A 20,492-nucleotide genomic window follows, 5' to 3' on the forward strand; every position below is an offset into this window, starting at 1 on the left:
ACAAATCAGTGACCAATATAGCCACCTTTCTTTGCAAGGACACTCAAAAGCCTGTCATCCATAGATTCTGTCAGTGTTTTGATCTGTTCACCATCAACATTGCGTGCAGCAGCAACCACAGCCTCCCAGACACTGTTCAGAGAGGTGTACTGTTTTCCCTCCTTGTAAATCTCACATTTGATGATGGACCACAGGTTCTCAATGGGGTTCAGATCAGGTGAACAAGGAGGCCATGTCATTAGATTTTCTTCTTTTATGCCCTTTCTTGCCAGCCACGCTGTGGAGTACTTGGACGCGTATGATGGAGCATTGTCCTGCATGAAAATCATGTTTTTCTTGAAGGATGCAGACTTCTTCCTGTACCACTGCTTGAAGAAGGTGTCTTCCAGAAACTGGCAGTAGGACTGGGAGTTGAGCTTGACTCCATCCTCAACCCGAAAAGGCCCCACAAGCTCATCTTTGATGATACCAGCCCAAACCAGTACTCCACCTCCACCTTGCTGGCATCTGAGTTGGACTGGAGCTCTCTGCCCTTTACCAATCCAGCCACGGGCCCATCCATCTGGCCCATCAAGACTCACTCTCATTTCATCAGTCCATAAAACCTTAGAAAAATCAGTCTTGAGATATTTCTTGGCCCAGTCTTGACGTTTCAGCTTGTGTGTCTTGTTCAGTGGTGGTTGTCTTTCAGCCTTTCTTACCTTGGCCATGTCTCTGAGTATTGCACACCTTGTGCTTTTGGGCACTCCAGTGATGTTGCAGCTCTGAAATATGGCCACACTGGTGGCAAGTGGCATCTTGGCAGCTGCACGCTTGACTTTTCTCAGTTCATGGGCAGTTATTTTTTGCGCCTTGGTTTTTCCACACGCTTCTTGCGACCCTGTTGACTATTTTGAATGAAACGCTTGATTGATCGATGATCACGCTTCTGAAGCTTTGCAATTTTAAGAGTGCTGCATCCCTCTGCAAGATATTGCACTATTTTGGACTTTTCTGAGCCTGTCAAGTCCTTCTTTTGACCCATTTTGCCAAAGGAAAGGAAGTTGCCTAATAATTATGCACACCTGATATAGGGTGTTGATGTCATTAGACCACACCCCTTCTCATTACAGAGATGCACATCACCTAATATGCTTAATTGGTAGTAGGCTTTCAAGCCTATACAGCTTGGAGTAAGACAACATGCATAAAGAGGATGATGTGGTCAAAATACTCATTTGCCTAATAATTCTGCACTCCCTGTATGCTCACTTCTTGCCTAATTACACCGGGTTTATAAAAACCTGTAATACCAGCGCTGTAGGTAAGTGAGCGGTGACAATAACGTGCAAGTTAGTACCGCACCCTTCATAACGCAAAACTCGTAATCTGGCCGTTAGTGTTTACTATCCCTTTAAGCAAAAATCTCAGATTTTTTAAAACTGCTTCTAATATTGTATTTGAATACAAATTCATAATTTTAGTAGTGACTAGAAAACATGTCAAGTTAATTAGTTGAGTAGTTTCTGAAATACATTTTGCCAAAACAGGAAGATTTTTAGAATTCGGGAATGGATATAGTATTAAAATATTTTCTAGTAGTCTACTGCGTTTTCCTTTTTAGAGTTTGCATACATAATAAGAGATCATTTTATTTGGTTCAATCAATGGGAAAGTGCATTTTAATATAGATTGACTGTATTAAAAATAATAATATCAAGCCCACCAAACAAAATGTGTGTGGCCCATAATAGTACTTATAAAATCATAAAAAGCAAAGCATATGTATTTGCAGCAAAATTTCTGCAATTATATACTGTTAAATTAGTAGTAACTATTTTATGTACTTGTTAACTACAGATGTGGTTATCATTAAACCTTATTTTGGGGAAATACTTTTATATTAAGGGTGAATATAATGTAATGTATCCCTAGGCCAACCGCCCATTAGTTTCTGGCCCCTCATACAAGAAAGTGTAGACACCGCTTGCTTAGAAAATACAAATCAAACACAACTTAAGAGACAGAGGGGTATATTTATCAAGCTCCGATTGGAGCTTGATGCCCCGTGTTTCTGAGGAGCCTGCAGTTATGAAGCAGCGGTCACAAAGACCGCTGCTCCATAACCTGTCCGCCTGCTCAGAGCAGGTGGACAGACATCGCCGGAAATCAACCCAATCGAGTACGATCGGGTTGATTGAAACCCCCCTGCTGGCGGCCTATTGGCCGCGAGTATGCAGGGGGCGGCGTTGCACCAGCAGCTCTTGTGAGCTGCTGGTGCAATGCTGAATACGGCGAGCGTATTGCTCGCCGTATTCAGCGAGGTCTGGCGGACCTGATCCGCAGTGTCGGATCAGGTCCGCCAGACCTTAATAACTAGAGGCCAGAGTGTCTGTTTGTCTGTCTGTTTAAGTGTCCTGGATTAATGTTCTATTGAGTACGCTTAATACAAAAACAAATTTGACATAAAATGTAGAATGCAATGTACGTTTGTTATTTATTTTCCTTGGTCTATCTGTAGCTTACCTCTTTACATTATGGTTTTTCTAATCCCTGGAGTGTATCCTGTATACATTTGCAACCTGCTACATGGCACATTGTTACTGTTAAAATCTGTTAAAGCTAATTTACATTTGAATTCTGATTCAGTACCATGTAAACATACTCAAGAGGGTTTGCAAGGGGTTAATTCCTCTTTTAAAACATTTGTTTTGTACCCATACCTTTTGTAAGCAGCGCATATTTGCTGATATATATATACATATAACACCACTTTAATAATTGCTTGTTTCATGCAGAATTGTTCTAAACCTCCAAAAACATACATGTAAGATAGTGTAAGAGTTATAGGGGCCAATTTATCAATGTCTGTCCAACATGATACGCTGTAGCGTATCATGTCTGACAGACATCGCTGAATGCCGACAGCATACGCTATTGGCATTTAACACTGCACAAGCAGTTCACCAGAACTGCTTGTGCAGTGCCGCCCCCTGCCACTAGCAGGTGGTTTCAATCAGCCCGATCGTATAGGATCTGGAGGATTGCAGACTGCCGCCTCAGAGGCAGCGGACCAGTTATGGATCATTCGGAGCTTGATAATTCGGCCCCATAGTATAGGTTCTACGGATTTGGCTTCTGGTTTGAACCACATTGAATCACAATGTATAACCATATCTTCATTCAAGAAGTAAAATCTGGAGATTAAATTGAAAGATGCTTGTTAATGCTGTAGTTTAAGTTCTCACATACAAAAGCATGGAAATTCCTGGTATGAAGTTCTTCCTTAAGAATTTTTTTATTCTGCATTCTCCTCCACCAAAAGAAATTTGAATAAAAATGTGCGGGTTTTTTTGCTTTATGAAGTGATGCTATGCAGTGTGATATAGTTCACTGATCATATAGAGGGTTGAAAGAATTTGAGAATTCCCATTGATACACCTTACTTTAACACAGGCATTTCCATGCTTGTGTCTTTTTCTAAAAATTTCAACTTTACCTTTATCAAATCCTATAATATAAAAGGCCAAGTGTGTTTGTCCGAAGCTGTCATGCGCAGTAGAGACAGCAAGAGGACAAACACACCTGGCCTTACCTGACATGCGGTGGGGCAGAAATGGGCGTGGTCGGGCGGGGCGTGGTCGGGTGGGAGTGTAAGCGTGGCCGGGCATGGTCGGCGTGACGGGGGCGTGGCCGGACGCAGTCGACGCAAGAGAGAGGGGAGAGAAATAGAAAGAGAGGGAGAGAGACAAAAAGAGATAGGAAGAGCAGAAGAGAGGGCGGAGAGAGAGCAAAATAGAGGGGAAAGAACAAAAGAGAGGGGGAAGAGCAAAATAGAGGGAAGAGAGAGAAAAAGAGAGGGGGAGAGAGAGCGCAAAAGAGAGGGGGAGAGAGAAAATAAGAGGGGGAAAGAGAGAGAAGGGAAGAGAGAGAGCAAAAGAGAGGGGGGAGAGAGAGCAAAAGAAGAGAGGGGGGAGAGAGAGGGGGGAGAGAGAGCAAAAGAGAGGGGGAGAGAGATCAATAGAGAGGGGAAGAGAGAGAGCAAAACAGAGGGATGGAGAGAGAGCAAAAGAGAGGGGAAAGAGCAAAAGAGAGGGGGGAGAGAGCAAATGAGAGGGGGAGAGAGAGAGCACAAAAGAGAGGGGGAGAGAGAGCGTTCAAAAGAGGGGGGAGAGAGAGGAGAAAAAGGGGAGAGAGACAGAGCAAAAGAGAGGGGGGAGAGAGCGCAAAACAGAGGGGGAGAGAGAGAGCGCAAAAGAGGGGGGAGAGAGTGCAAAAGAGAAGGGGAGAGAGCACAAAAGAGAGGGGTAGCGAGAGCGTGCAAAAGAGGGGGGAAGAGAGAGAGCGCAAAAGAGAGAGAGAACGCAAAAGAGAGGGGGAGAGAGAGCATAAAAGAGAGGGGGGAGAGAGCGCAAAAGAGAGGGGGAGAGAGAGCAAAATAGAGGGGGGAGAGAGCACAAAAGAGAGGGGTAGAGAGAGAGAGCAAAAGAGAGGGTAAAGAGCAGAAGAGAGGGAGGAGAGAAAGCAAAATAGAGGGGAAAGAGTAAAATAGAGGGAAGAGAGAGAAAAAGAGAGGGGGAGAGAGAGAGCAAAAGAGAGGGGGAGAGAGAAAATAAGAGGGGGAAAGAGAGAGAGCAAAAGAGAGGGGAAAGAGAGAGCAAAAGAAGAGAGGGGGGAGAGAGAGCAAAAGAGAGGGGGAGAGAGAGCAATAGAGAGGGGAAGAGAGAGAGCAAAAGAGAGGGATGGAGAGAGAGCAAAAGAGAGGGGAAAGACCAAAAGAGAGGGGGGAGAGAGAGCAAAAGAGAGGGGAAAGAGCAAAATAGAGGGAAGAGAGAGAGAAAGAGAGGGGGAGAGAGAGCAATAGAGAGGGGGATAGACAGAGCAAAAGGGAGGGATGGAGAGAGAGAGAGCAAAAGAGAGGGCAGAGAGACAGAGCAAAATAGAGGGGGGAGAAAGAGAGCAAAAGAGATGGATGGAGAGAAAGAGCAAAAGAGAGGGATGGAGAGAGAGAGCAAAAAAAAGGGGAGAGAGACAGAGCAAAAGAGAGGGGGAGAGAGAGAGCACAAAAGAGAGGGGGAGAGAGAGCACAAAAGAGAGGGGGGGAGAGAGAGAGCACATAAGAGAGGGGGAGAGAGCGCAAAATAGAGGGGGAGAGACAGTGCAAAAGAGAGGGGGAGAGAGAGCACAAAATAGAGGGGAGAGAGAGAAAGCAAGGGGTGAGACCGCTGTACTGCAAAAAATGGCCTGTGTAAACAGGCTTTAGGACTAGTAATAAATAAAAGAATAAACATTCCAGACTTACCAGCAGTAATAATTCAATGAGCGTTGGTAGCATTTGGTTGCGATACATAATTGTAGTCCTTAGTTGGCTGTGAAGCCCTTGATTTTTTAAGAGTAAGGTTTTAAGATTTTAAAATGTACCATTGTTTAGTGAATAAAAGTCAAAGTTTAAATTGTTAATATTTTATGCAAAATTTGTAATGTTTATAACATGTTTGTTAATCAGCATACAATAAAGTTCTATATATCTAAGTTTTATCAATAATAATAATTTGTTTTAACCTAATATTTTAAGACCAAAAATGTCACAAATATCAAAAATAATTGTATCTGAAAAAACTGAATAATTTTTTTCCACAAATAAACAACATAAATGTCTTTTGTTGATAAATAATTAAGCCATCTTCTCTACAACAGAGGCAACTTTGTATTGCTGGCTTCTTTAACAGTGCAGTAGTTGTAAGTGCCGATGTTTATTATCCATAAAGAGTTTATTTTACAGTGCACAAAGAATTCTTATATACAGCACCATACATTTATCTACACCCACATTCTTTGGCGACCATGTTTGGGTAAAGCTGAAGCCTGAGCCCGTTTTCATCCACTATCATAAGCCATTGCTCTTGGTACTTCACAGGGACACAACATGGGGGTCGAGCAAGGCTTGTTTGTTTACGCTCCTGAAGTTGTATCAGTAGAATAACATGGGCCTGGTAATCACTTTGTGTAGTCTGTGGGAAGCGACAAGGCCCCACGCAATTGTTAATGTTAATCTCCTCGGGGAAGTGCACATCTTTATACTCTGCATATGGCTTGAGGTTGATGGTCAGTTCTTGGAGTCGGCAATGGGGCTTGATACCTGCTCCACGGTTCTGTCTGGACAACTTTTTTCTGTCTTGCCAATAGGTACGAACTGTCTGTAAGGCTTTTAGAAGCATTAATGAATGGAGGTTTCTGTGCTGGTTTTCACCCAACATTGATGTTTCACTTTCTGTGGGCAGATAACTAATATTGAAGGTGCCATGACAAGAATTTAAAAGGCGCTTAAGTGTATGAATATGGTCATCTGAAGTCAAAACTTCTTCAAGGTCTTCCAATACTTCATAAAGTTTATTTGTTACCTTCTCCAACAAAGTCCCAACAAGTTTTCCCTGTAGATCTCTAATCCCTAGCAAAGATTTGCTTCCCGGCAAGAAGAGAAACACTAGTGGTTCTTCAGCCTCCACAAGCCATTCTAGGGCTTCAGAATCTGTTACATTGAAGAGATGTGGATGCAGGTCTCCAATACTGTCATTAGTGGGGTCAAGGGAAATATGAATTGTAGATGTTGCTTTACCAGGAGAGTTTAGCAGAAGTGAGGAGAATTTGGACAAGGTTTCCAGGAACTCATCCTTCTTCTGATCATTAATATCACTTAGGCCTCCTTTGGAACTATAAAAATAGCAACAATAAAAACGTATTAGTATTTAAAAATAGAAAAAAAAGATCTTGAATTCATAATCCTTATAAAGACCTATTTTATAAAGGGTCAAATGATCTTGATAGTATCTAATGTGGTAGTCATGGTTGTAATATGGTTATACTCTAATAACGTTTGATATGTTTTTTAATTTTTGAGAGAAGATCATTAAAAACCTGAAATATTACTGTAATTTTACTATAATCTAATCAGCATTTTCAGTTTTGGTCTTACATTTTTTAATATGAACATTTAACATTCTGGGCCATATGACAAGTGGTATGATATCTAGCGCTTTTACTCACACAGAAACACCACCGGAAGAAAACCTTTAACATGCACGGGTTAGCACGCATATTACAAGTTAAAAGTAAAATGTTTGCGTGTGAGCAGAACTTGATTTCGGGGCTTCAGATATCATGACTGTGCTTATGCACGAATGGAGCATGAATGGAGCGGGCATTAAAAATAAAAAAAAACTAATACTTATTAGACATGTGCATGGCGAAAAAATTTGTTTCGGTTCCATTCGGATTTTTCGAATTTTGGTTCGGATCGATTCGAATTCAGAAAAATTTGAATCAATTCGTTTCGGATTCATTCGGATTCAAATAAATTCGTCTGGATTCGGTTCGATTCGGAAATTCGGAATTTCGGTAAGTGTTAGGTGGGATGTGCTGTGTATTAGACCGATCGATCCGAATCCCGAATTTTACGAATTCGGCCAAATTTCCGAATCGATCCGAAACGAATCGCACATTTCTAATACTTATCGCTCGTGCATTAATCCAACACCTCATTAGACCTACAGCACTAAACTAGCAGGTAGTTATGCATATTTTACATTCTAATGTTCTTCACATAGAATTTTTTTTATTTTTAAATAAATATATATATATATATTTATACCTATATATCTATATGAAAATATACAGGTATAGATGTATATAGAAATATATATTTAAAATACTAAGAACATTTTCTACTATGTGTGTGTGTGTATATGTATATGCCTGTGTATATATATATGTTTATATGTGTATATATGTATGTATATACATATATAAATACATAAATACACGTTTATACATATATATGCACATATATATATATATATATATATATATATACACACACATACACCCGTACACATATTTAAACATATATATATATATATATATATATATATATATATATATATATATATATATATATATATATATATATATATATATAAAGGAATAAAAGGTAGGCGCTTTTATTCCTTTTTTCTATTTCTTATTTAGAGGGGTGATATAGAGAATCTACCTTCGCTCTAGGTGGGCTGCAGTCTCTTGCATCCACAGAATTAATAATCTGTTATTCTTATTATTTGAGGTTTATTTATTTAACCTCTTATCTGGAGCGCTAGTGGACCCAGAGCTTCCTGAAGTTCTTTTCTAGGATTCTACTTGTATATACTATATATATATATATATATATATATATATATATATATATATATACACACATTATAACCATATCCATTCAAAAACATTGTCATATACAATATAACTTTTTAATCCTTATAAAATATTTTAATGAAGATTTATATAAATAATTTTATTAGATAGTGTATATATGAGCGCTGCACCTTATTTTAATGTATTTATGTTGTGTTTGGTGCACATTTTTTTTAACTCTTACTCTTTACACTAGGGGGCCTATTTATTATTGTGCGAGCGGACATGATCCGATATTGCGGATCATGTCCGCTGCACATCGATAAATGCTGACAGCATACGCTCAGCATACGCTCTCGGCACCAATGCTGCCCCCTGCAGATGCGAGGCCAATCGGCCGCTAGCAGGGGAAGTCAATCAACCCGATCGTATTCGATCGGGTTGATTTCTGGCAATATCTGTCCGCCGCCTCAGAGCAGGCGGACAGGTTATGGAGCAGCGGTTAGACCGCTGCTTCATAACTTCTGTTTCCGGTGAGCCTGGAGGATCGCCTGACACACAAGGCATCAAGCTCCATACGGAGCTTGATAAATATGCTCCTAGGGGTAGATTTGTCAATTGTCGGACGGACATGTCCGCCCGACATTGATTAATGCCGACAGCGTATGCTGTGAAATGCTTGTGCAATGCTGCCCCCTGCACATTCACGGCCAGCACATCCGATTGCAGTCTTCCACCTCAGAGGTGGCGGACCGCTGCTTCTTAACTTATGTTTCCGGTGAGCCGGAAAGGCTTGAGCAGAAACAGTAGCATCCGCTGCATAATAAATCGACCCCATCATCTTCACTCGACTTGTGAAAATTTAGATTGCACTCAAGTAAACACGTTTATTTTCAACTTGTAATACAAGCGTAAGTTAACTCGGATGTGACGTTAGATTATCACAACCCACGCGCTACTTGTAATCTGACTTGTTGTGTTTGGCAGGGCAGTTTATATGTATTTTGTAAGGCAATGTCATATCAGTGTTTATCAGTTTTCCAGCCTTTTGTAACTTTTTATAAGTTAAAAAAAGACAGTGTTTCAATGCTCTTTTAAAGGCCCTTATCATGTCTACATGACTTTAAACATTATTCGTTTTCTGTATTTTGGACCATCAAACATTGATGAAATAATGATCTGGTTTTTATAAAGTTACAAGAGGTTGGAAAATGTATTTCATGCATTAACTGATGAAAATGGTAGCTGTGTTTTTCCGTGCCTAATTTAAATTGTGAGTGCTGTCTTCTGTTTGAAGTTTTAGGCAATATCTTTTCTGCAGCGAGATTTTGATATATTTGTGACGCACTCAGCACACAAGGACACAATGACTACAAATTTAGAGGCAGATTACAAGTGAAGCGGTATTTATACACCCGCTAGCACACTAACTCTGCTAGTAAGTAAGCTTTTTGCTCACGTTGGGTAGCGATCGTATTACAAGTTGAAAGTAAAAACTTTTCACTCATGTGCAAAAAGCTGGTTAGAATATCGCAAACGTGTTAACGTTTTCCCCCATAGAAGTGAATGGGGGGAAAAACTAACACCCTACTCGTGCGCTAACCCGATTGCATATTCTCAAGTGTGCTAACCCGACATGAAAATATGAATATTTCACATTTCAATGTTCTTCACTTATGTTAGTTAGAATATGTTCTATTTATTCATAAATACATATTTCTACATATAGCTGAAGATATTTTGGTACAATATATATATATATATATAATTATATATACAGTAGGTATAGATAAATACAGATATGTATAGGAATATCTATTTATAAATACATAGAACATATTTCACTATGTGCAAAACATTGGAATGTGAAATATTTACAGTTAATACACAGTATAACACTTTATTAAAAACTAATATTACATAAATATGCTTTTTTTTTATTCAACTGTTTTTATTGTATTTTCAAACAAGTGTAGCTATACATATGTTTTTTTTCCTAACAGAACAGCAGTGATAATACAATTGTTAAGTGAGTGATTACAAAGAAGGATATCAGCATTTTATGATAACAGAAATCAACACAGAGAGATGATTTTCCGTGGAGTAGAAGAACAGTATTCTTATAAGAGACCCATCCATAGGGAAGAGTTTACATATTACCATAACAGTTAACATTTGGCTAGACAATTCAGATATTTTTATTGCGTGGCTAAGAGCAAGCAACATTATATTTCACATTTTCAAAGCTAACATTTTATAGACAACAAACCAAAGTTATGACGTCCTTTGTTTCCAAATATAAAGGATGTCATCAATAACATCTTGTTTACCTATGAAGGTGTAGTGTATTTTTTCTAAAGATAAAATATGGTATATTTCTCTTAACCACATGGAGAAATTGTGAATTTGTGTTGACTTCCAGAATCTAGGGGCGCGATCACATATACGGCGCAGGTTTCGACGTAATTTCACCTTGCACATCGGGGTATTACATATACTGCGCCGTTAGATGCTAAACTGGCGTAAGTAGGACAAACTAGCGATCTTCTGAAATGTGCGCAAATACACATTTTAGTCGTAGCAAATAACTTACACCAGTATTTTGTCCACGGAAAGTGTCAATAAAGAGTAGTTTTATGCAAATTAGGCTAACATTCGTAAAAATGAACCGCGATTTCATATAAAAATGTGCCACGTAATTACGCTATTCAAAATTCATATATAAACCCATATATAAAGAGATGAAGGTAATACAATTATGATTTCCCATTGTTCTCTCCTCCAAGTATTGTTGATTGTTTTGAGAAGAAATTTAAAGTAAATAAGCAAGTATATGTCCACAATGTGATAAAGTACCTACAAGCTCAATCCATTTGATTATGTTGTGCCTTCAAACTATTTCAAATACACAAATAAACCTTAAAAAAATAATATCATAGTATACTGTCCCTCTAACCTTGAGATGCTGCTTAAATGTATGTGTTTGTTAAGGCTTCCAGGGAGTTACGTTGCTTTTTTAGTCAGTGCAAGGGTTCCTGCGCCTGCAATTTGTGGCAAGATAAGAATGGAGTAGATTTTCTGAATTCTGCGCGCGTAAGTCCTTACGCTGTATATTGTATACCAAATTGCGCGTCTGTTCTATGTTAGTCTATGGGTAAAAAAAATATGTCTGAAGGATGAAATATACGCGCGTAACTTGTATGCTACGCCGTATATGTAATACCAAAATCGCGTAAAATCTGGCGTCGCCGGCTTTTACGGGCGACGCTGCATATGTAATGGAGGCCTAGGTAAGGCACAATTAAGGAAGCACCGAAATAGCTTTCTTCTGTATATGCAAGAAATAGGGGGAGTGTCATTTAACAAAATTATACTAGGAGAGAGCGTAATAGTAAACCCTAATGTAGCGTTGATGCATTTAGTGATATCTTTCCAATATGTTTGTAAAAGTGGGCATGACCACCAATAAAGTTCCCGTTCCACCACAATTCCTCCAACATAGAGAGGAGGAGTTAGGGAATATACTATGGAGTCAATGTGGAGTTAGGTACCATCTGGATAGTAGCTTGTAGTTCATCTCTGCAAACACTAATGAGAGGAATGATTTTTGTTTTTTGGTTTCCATAAAAATATGGCTCCATTCGGCTTCTGTTAGGGTGATATCAAGTTCTTTTTCCCATTTAGATAAAACTGAGGGTTGTTTGATGGGGAAGGAGCCTCTAAGTAAGTTATATATTATGGAGTTGTGAGTTCTAATCATAGAGGGGGTTGTGCACAGTGTTTCAAAAGGATTAAGAGGTCTGGTAAGGTCCTCTGTAAAGGGACTATTTACTATGGCATGCCTTAATTGTAGATAGGGGTACCAGAGGTGAAATGGAGGGCCTAGTAGTTGGGAGAGTTCCAATTGCAAGTGTATTTGGCCTATATTTAGTACCAGGTGTGCTGGAACATTGGAGGGAGAGTTTGCAATTGTCAGGGTTTGTAAGGAGTGTGGATGCAATTGAAGAGGGTTATTAAGGAGAGGAGTTAGGGGGGATGGTATGGACGAGATCAGTTTATCTGAGGCAAGGGTTTTATCCCAAACTTTCAATGTAGGTGCAACATAATAGTTTGTATTAGCTTCTGGGGGTCTGTATTTGGATGTGGTCCAACATAAATCTCCAAGATTATATCCACCAATTAAGGAGGATTCTAACTGTACCCAAGGCTTCTCGGGATTGGAATGTTTCCATGCAACTATTCGCGCTAAGTGAGCTGCCCTTAAATAGGCAGTAAGATTTGGGGCACCCAAAACGCCATGTTCTCTGTCAAGGTATAAGGTATTTTTGGTCACTCTAGTACATTTCTGAGCCCAAATAAAAGAATCAAACAGTCTTTGTTGTTGTATTAAATAATCGTAAGGAATATTAAAAGGGAGGACCTGAAACAGATATAAAAGAGATGGCCTTGGTTATGTCTCGAGAGAGGATTGGGATTTCTTTTGTAGAGGGATATAATTGAGGTCAAACAAGTCCGACTGGTTAGGGGAAATGTCTATTCCTAGGTAACGTATTTTATTTGTGATCTGAAAAGCAGTGTGTGTCGTGATAAATCTGGTTTCTTCTTCTGAAATATGAAGAGGCATTAACTTAATTTCTCCATATTAACAGAGAAATTGGAAACTTTCTTATAGCCCTCAAGTTCTACGAGCAGCGCTGGCAGTGAGGTGGACGGAGAACGTATCGTAAATATGATATTGTCCGCATAGAGCAGACATTTTTGTTGGGACAAACCGAAAGTTGTGCCCTCAATTCGATTATCATTTCTAACCCTAGCTGTCAGTACCTCCAATGTCAGGGCAAATAACAGGGGAGAAATATGGTTTGTAGGACACAAATAGTATTGTCCTTGGCCTCTCTACCAGCTTAATGTCAATATTTATCAAGGATATTGGGCGATAACTAGAGACTTGTTCCACATCTTTTCCTGGCTTTCGAATAACAGTTATTGTAGCTTCCAATAGAGACTGGGATAGATGGCAATCATGGTCTAGTGAATTATACATTGTTAGAAGATGAGGGCTCAGGTGGGTTTTAAACAGGTGATAAAATTTAAGAGTGAACCCATCTGGGTCCGGGGGCTTTACCTTGGGGAACATTTTTATGACATCAATTTGTTTTTTATAGAAATGAAATGCTATGGAACGTTTTTGTGGGGATAAAAAGCCTTTAACGTTTCGTGAGGCGATTTTAAAATGGCTTGCTGTAGGATGATGTGCCATGGATGCCTAATTAAAATAGAAGGTGTTAGGTGTTTTATGTGTTTTGGATGGAGCTGGTAGAAACTATCACTGCTGCTATTGAGGTATGGAGGCCCATTTATCAAGCTCGGTATGGAGCTTGAGGGCCCGTGTTTCTGGCAAGTCTTCAGACTCGCCAGAAACAGCCGTTATGAAGCAGCAGTCTAAAGACTGCTGCTCCATAACCCTGTCCACCTGCTCTGAGCAGGCGGACAGGAATTGCCACAATTCAACCCGATCGAGTACGATCGGGTTGATTGACACCTCCCTGCTGGTGGCCGATTGTGAGCTGCTGGTGCAATGCTGAATACGGAGAGCACATTGCTCTCCGCAATCAGCGAGGTCTTGCGGACCTGATCCGCACTGAAGGATCAGGTCCAAAAGACCTTTGATAATTAGGCCTCATACTCTGTACTGAGGGTAAGCACTACTTAAACTTAAATAAACAAACAATAACTTAAACTGAGGAGGAAGGAAAAAATAGGAGGGAAGGTTCAAGATGAGGAAGGGAGTAGGAGAAAAGGGAGGGAGAAAAAGTATCTGACAGAGTTTAATCCAACAGGAAAGTGAAAGAATGGTAGGTAGGTAAAGAAGTAAAACAACAGGGGGAAGTACAGCCCAACGGAGCCCTCCCCAAAAGGCACATTTACAAAAGTATTAGTTAATACATACATACAGGAGCTTTGTTTGAGGGATATAATACTATGCAGCCTAAGTCGTATCATAGTATTAATACAAGCAAAACATCTAAAACCTTGAATGAGCAAAAAGGTTATTCCATATCAACAAAGTACGGTACAGAACAAGCCCTAATAGTAATTTCTCTCAAGATTTTGGGGAAAACATAGTGCAAGTTAAATCAACTTAATTTTCATTTCAGCAACAGCGTTACTAATCTTATGACAAATGCAATCTAAGCAGGTTAAATTGAAATAAACGATAAATGCTCATTAACATCAAATTTGTCTTAATGACAAGGAGAGCAATTAGTCCCATCATTCATGAGCAAATTTAAACAGTAGTCTCTTAGTGTGAGAGTCAGTTTCAAGGCAATTAGTACATATTTCAGGGTAGAGGTACCCTGCGTTCGATACTCACTAAACCCGAAGAATGTAGACCACCTTATGAAAGATCAGGAGGTGTCCAGTGAATTAGATGGATCAGGACTTTGTCTCTTTTTGGCCTGCTTGCCAGCCATCTCAGACCATCGTTTCCTTTGCAGTTTTGCAGGTAATGATGTGTCTTTTAACCTTGAAGATTCAAATACTTCTGGTAGAGGCAGGTTGAGTTGCTTACAAAAGTCAGGTATGCTGGTGGGGTTATGGCAGTCATGGCGTTTCCCATCTTTAATGACTTGAAATGACACGGGGAAACCCCATCTATAAGGTATCTTTAGTGAGCGTAGGTGATTAGTAAAGAAGGCAAACTCTCTTCTAAGTTGCAGCGTACATGCTGAAAGATCCTGAAACATTTGGATTTTAGCGCCCATAAAATAGAAGGAAGGTTGTGCTCTGGCTAACTGGAAAATCTTTTCTCTATCTCTGTAGCTTTGGAAGCACACAATAATGTCTCTGGGGGACTGATTATCCTTAGGCTTTGGGCATAGAGCGCGATGAGCCCTTTCAAGGGGTATCTCCTCAATTACCCGTTTATTGGCGATAGCCAGTGATTGAAACAAGTTTTGCAGATGATCAGGGATATCTTCTCTGCTTACTGATTCAGGCACCCCACGGAATTGGAGATTTTTCCTTTGCGTTCTATTTTCTATATCATCCAGTTTGTTTTCTAAATCAGTGATCTGAGCTTGTTGTGATTCAATGGAATGAGACATGTCAGACATTTCTTTGGTTAGTTCCTCTCTATCATCTTCTAATATTTTTACACAGTGACCTAATTAGTTTATATCTTTTTTCAAGTCCGCACATTCAGATTTGATCCAAGACTTTACTTGATTTATAAGGGCTTCCATTGCCTTTAAAGCCACTGGTTTATTGGTAGCTTGCCCAAGTAAATTAGGCGAGGTTGAAGGCGCCAGAGAGGCGTCTAGGTTATCAGACATGGATTCTTCATCGCTACCGACTTGAGAAACCTCTTCTTTGATCTGTCTGTCTGCCCTCCTAAAAAAAGTGTTCACTGTGTTGGTAGTGTTACTGGATTTTAAACTCTTTTCCATTTTAGAGTTTCTTCGCAGCGCCATTTTGTAGTCTGAGTATTCCAACAGGCGTGCGGGGTAGATGTATTTTATCCATATATACTTATATACTTAACCAGGGCTTGAGTTGAGAAGGAAGTCTTTTAGATATAGTCCTTTAAAATAGGTTTGACGATCTAAGAGGCTTTACATTTGGCATGTTATCAGGATTAAGGCCCCTTGTCTAAATATGGAGATCAGTATTGGTGCTGGTGCTGCAAAGTAAAATGCCTGATTAATGTGAAAATCCAGTGCACGTAGTAGATCAAAAAGTGTTGGTAAACTGCAGGGCGAGAAGAAACGATTTCCTTTTTCCCCTGACCTTTGTTTTTTCACCCCTTGTCTTTAGAAGTTAGACTGAACAATACATGTCTTAATGCAAGGGCTCCGAGTGTTTAAAGCATGTAATGAGTGCAAGATGAAATAAGACTGTTGAAAGTACAATCAAGCTGCTTATAGAGTTGCAGACAATAAAGGCAGTTGGATTGAGGAATGATTATTTGTACCAAAATGTCTTTTGAAACTTAAGTAATGTTGTTCATCTCAGCAGTGTCATTGCAAAAGTTGCAGCTGTATTGAAAAGTGCTAGCATATCATGGTTTAGATGCTTGGGGCTATGTATAGAAGTCTTAACATTAAGTAAGCAAATCTGTCATATTCTCTTACCCCGAAGATGGCGATCCGTAGAGAAGGTGTGACATTCACCAGACTATCATGTCGGGCAAGCTCTGGATTACTATCCGTTATCTCCAGGGGAACTAAAAGCCTCTAAGCTGAATTCCGGTAGGTTTCTTTACCCTGCTGAGCTCTGCATTTGAGGGCCTCCTTGCCTCGCAAAGCGAGGTCTGTAATCGAGGTGCGCCTTGTTTGTGGCCTACAACGTAAGTCACATCAGGGTCTTCAAGTGCTATTTAACGCACATACAAGGTGACTGCGAGGTCCGGTGTTATTCTCGGGTATTATCCCAGCCTCAATATCGCACTCTGAACGCCTGGGAGAGAGCTCCATTATAGCTGGTCCAGGAGATTTAGTGTGGTGCGGCCATTCATAAATATGCTTTAACATGTTTTCATCTACTTGACTGCAAAGGGCTCCAATGCACTTATATATATATATATATATATATATATATATATATATATATATATATATATATATATAGGTACATATTTATGTGTATATATGTCTGTAAATATATAAATACATATGTGCACACATATACACTCACTGGCCCCTTTATTAGGTACACCTGTTCAATTGTTTAGTAACACATATTGCTAATCAGCCAATCACATGGCAGCAACTCAGTGCATTTAGGCATCTAGACGTGGGGAAAACAACTTGCTGAAGTTCAAACCGAGCATCAGAATGGGGAAGAAAGGGGATTTAATTGACTTTGAACGTAGCATGGTTGTTGGTGCCAGACGGCTGGTCTGAGTATTTCAAAAACTGCTGATCTACTGGTATTTTTATGCACAGCCATCTCTAGGGTTTACAGAGAATGGCACGAAAAAGAGAAAATATCTAGTAAGCGGCAGTTGAGTGGACGAAAATGCCTTGTTGATGTCAGAGGAGACTGGACAGACTGGTTCAAGATGATAAAAAGGCAACAGTAACTCAAATAACCACTCGTTACAAGCAAGTTATTCAGAATACCATCTCTGAATGAACAACACATTGAACCTTGAAGCAGATAAGCTACAGCAGCAGAAGACCACACCGGGTGCCACTCCTGTCAGCTAAGAACAGAAAACTGAGGCAACAATCCACACAGGCTCACCAAAATTGGACAATAGAAGATTGGAAAAACATTGCCTGGTCTGATGAGTCTCGATTTCATCTGCGACATTCAGATGGTAGGGTCAGAATTTAGCGTAAACAACATGAAAGCATGGATTCATCCTGCCTTGTATCAACGGTTCAGGCTGGTGGTGGTGTAATAGTGTGGGGGAATATTTTCTTGGCACACTTTGGGCCCCTTGGTAAAAATTGAGCATCGTTTAAACGCCACTGCGTACCTGAGTATTGTTGTTGACCATGTCCATCTCTTTATTACAAAACAAGCTCAATACAGATTATTTAGATCTTAAAAAATAACTGTATAGAATGGTAAGAAACAATACTCCTCTCTGGACGGACCACTGCCTTCTTCCAGTCTCTCCCAGGGGACTGTTTAAGATAAGTAGAGTTTAGAAATTGAGTAGCAGGTCCTGATTCTTCTTCTTATTCAGTGATCAAAAACTTTCAAAGATTGCTGAGGATGAGAAAACTTCACTTGTGTATGTGGAAATTAACCCAATAAAAAATGAGTGCAATATACTCACTCCGATAAAGTCAGAATCCAGCTCCTTGCAAGGGAATTTCTCCAGCCCTTCAATGTGCTGTAAATAAATGAGTCTTCTTTTAATTTATATAGACCTACAGTGTACCCATCTTCTGATGGCTACTTCCAGCAGGATAATGCACCATGTCACAAAGCTCAAATCATCTCAAACTGGTTTCTTGAACATGACAATGAGTTCACTGTACTCCAATGGCCTCCACAGTCACCAGATCTCAATCCAATAGAGCACCTTTGGGATGTGGTGGAATGGGAGATTCACATCATGGATGTGCAGCCAACAAATCTGCAGCAACTGCGCGATGCTATCCTGTCAATATGGACAAAAATGTCTGAGGAATGTTTCCAACACCTTGTTGAATCTATGCCACGAAGAATTAAGGCAGTTCTGAAGGCAAAAGTGGGTCCAACCCGGTACTAGCATGGTATACTTAACAAAGTGGCCGGTGTTAAAGCCCTTTTTTTTAACACCTAAGACCTCATATATTTGAACCCTTATAACTTTGTGCAATATTTTTTAATCATTTTTAATAGATGGTGTTATTATGAGTCTAACTATACTTTGCTATGTATTTTTAATGTGTTTTGTGACACTTTTTTAGTTTTGCAAAACAGTTAACCAATACTCTGATGTTGCATAACTGTTAGCACTCCACTCGTAATCGAGCCTTTAGACTTGGCTGATATGTTATTCTATAGCAACACAATAGTAATTACAAGGTATTTACTGTCCCTAGAAATGACATCATCCAGGTGATAAGCAGTACACATAGTATTAAAAGAGGCTTCTGTTTGTAGAATTATTTTAAGATAAATATTAGCACATTTGGAATATCGTAAAGGGACACTGTACCCAAATTTTTTCTTTTGTGATTCAGATAGAGCATGCAATTTTAAGCAACTTTCTAGTTTACTTCTATTATCAATTTTTCTTCGTTCTCTTGATATATTTATTTGAAAAAGAAGGCATCTAAGCTGAGGAGCCAGCAAATTTGTGGTTCAGAACCATGGACAGCAATTTTTATTGGTGCTGCCCAATCAGCAAGGACAACCCAGGTTGTTCACCAAAAATGGGCCGGCATCTAAACTTAAATTCTTGCTTTTCAAATAAACATACCAAGAGAATGAAGAAAATTTGATAATAGGAGTACATTTGAAAGTTGCTTCAAATTGCATGCTCTATCTGAATCACAAAAGAAAAAAATTGGGTACAGTGTCCCTTTAAGCATTTATAATTGTGGTTTAGAATGAAATTGTTTGTTATTATTTTCCTCATCTACTAAAAACTATAACTAATTCATACTATTAAAAGACACTTTAGTACTACACCTATTATAGAACCAATCCCAGTAAAAATACAAATTTTCAGTGGCATATGCACATATGATGTAAGTGTCCAGTGCACCAACATTAAAACATCACACCTTCTCAAAGAACTGGCGGTGATGTGTATTGTCAGTGAAAACTTAATTTCTTTTTTAAGACATGATGAGTCCACGGATCATCATAATTACTAATGGGATATTCACCTCCTGGTCAGCAGGAGAGGGCAAAGAGCACCACAGCAGAGCTGTTAAATAGCTCCTCCCTTCCCTCCACCCCAGTCATTCTCTTTGGCTACGTTAGTGATAGTTAGAGGTAAAGTGAGGTGTTAGTATAGATTCTTTAATCAAGTGTTTATTATTTTAAAGTAGTGCCAGAGAGTGCTGCTTTGTTCTAGGGTGTAGCCGTAGTCCTTATCAGTCTCTTCAGTAGAGCTTTTAGTGGCTTTAGAGCAATGGGAACTTGTGGGACATAATTCTCACTGCGCCTCACATACATGGTTTGCTGCCCTGCTTGTAAAAGTCTGAGGGAAGAGAATATACTCAGTACTTTTTTTGTTCCACAGGCCAATGTGAGGAAGAGGACCTCACAAGCCGGGTGGACTGCCCTCCTGCCGGGCAGATTTCTAAGGTAAGGTAAGTGCTAAAGTCCTTTTTCTGGGAGAGATTACATACACAGAAAAATTTAGCACCCTATGGCAGGGAATGCAGGCACTCGAGGACGTGGGGAAGTGGCTCTGTTTTTTATAATTGAGCATATTTGCAACTCCCAACGGCTTGTTTTACTTTGCAGCTGTCTGGTAGGTTTAACCTGTTTTTGTTCATGTTTAGGGGTAAGCAGATTAGCTGCTATGCTAGCTCCGTTGGCTTGTTTTATATTAGTAGCCGACCGGGAGGTTATTTAGTATTGCCATGTTGCATGTCAGTGTTTATAACTTTTCAGAGCGCGGCTTCTGTTTTTTCTTTTTGCCGCCCGGGAGTTAGCTGGAGACGCCCACGATGGGCGGGGCTAAGTTACGCGCCATTGTTTCCTTCCCGGGGGCTCAGAGTGAGGTACTCTCTGAAGAGAGTTCTGCGTATGCCTTCGTAGCTGCACTGTGTCTATGCAGCGGAGGCTTTTATTACACTATAACTTTGGGTGTTGCGGTTGCCTTCTCTGCTGCGTTGAAAGTCGATGCTGCAGACAGGCTTCTCATAAAC

At 39.8% G+C, this 20,492-nt stretch overlaps 1 protein-coding gene across 1 annotated transcript in view; it reads right to left on the reverse strand.

The window, feature by feature from the left end:
* Positions 1-5,795: 5,795 nt before the first annotated feature.
* Positions 5,796-20,492, reverse strand: part of AMH (anti-Mullerian hormone) — a 57,924-nt gene continuing 43,227 nt past the window's right edge. Inside the window, exon 7 of the mRNA XM_053700100.1 lies at positions 5,796-6,690. Within this exon, the coding sequence (XP_053556075.1) occupies positions 5,796-6,690 (895 nt within the window). The remainder of the gene's footprint in view (positions 6,691-20,492) is intronic.

Source organism: Bombina bombina, chromosome 2 (genome assembly GCF_027579735.1).
Source record: "Bombina bombina isolate aBomBom1 chromosome 2, aBomBom1.pri, whole genome shotgun sequence".
NCBI classification, from domain to species: domain Eukaryota; kingdom Metazoa; phylum Chordata; class Amphibia; order Anura; family Bombinatoridae; genus Bombina; species Bombina bombina.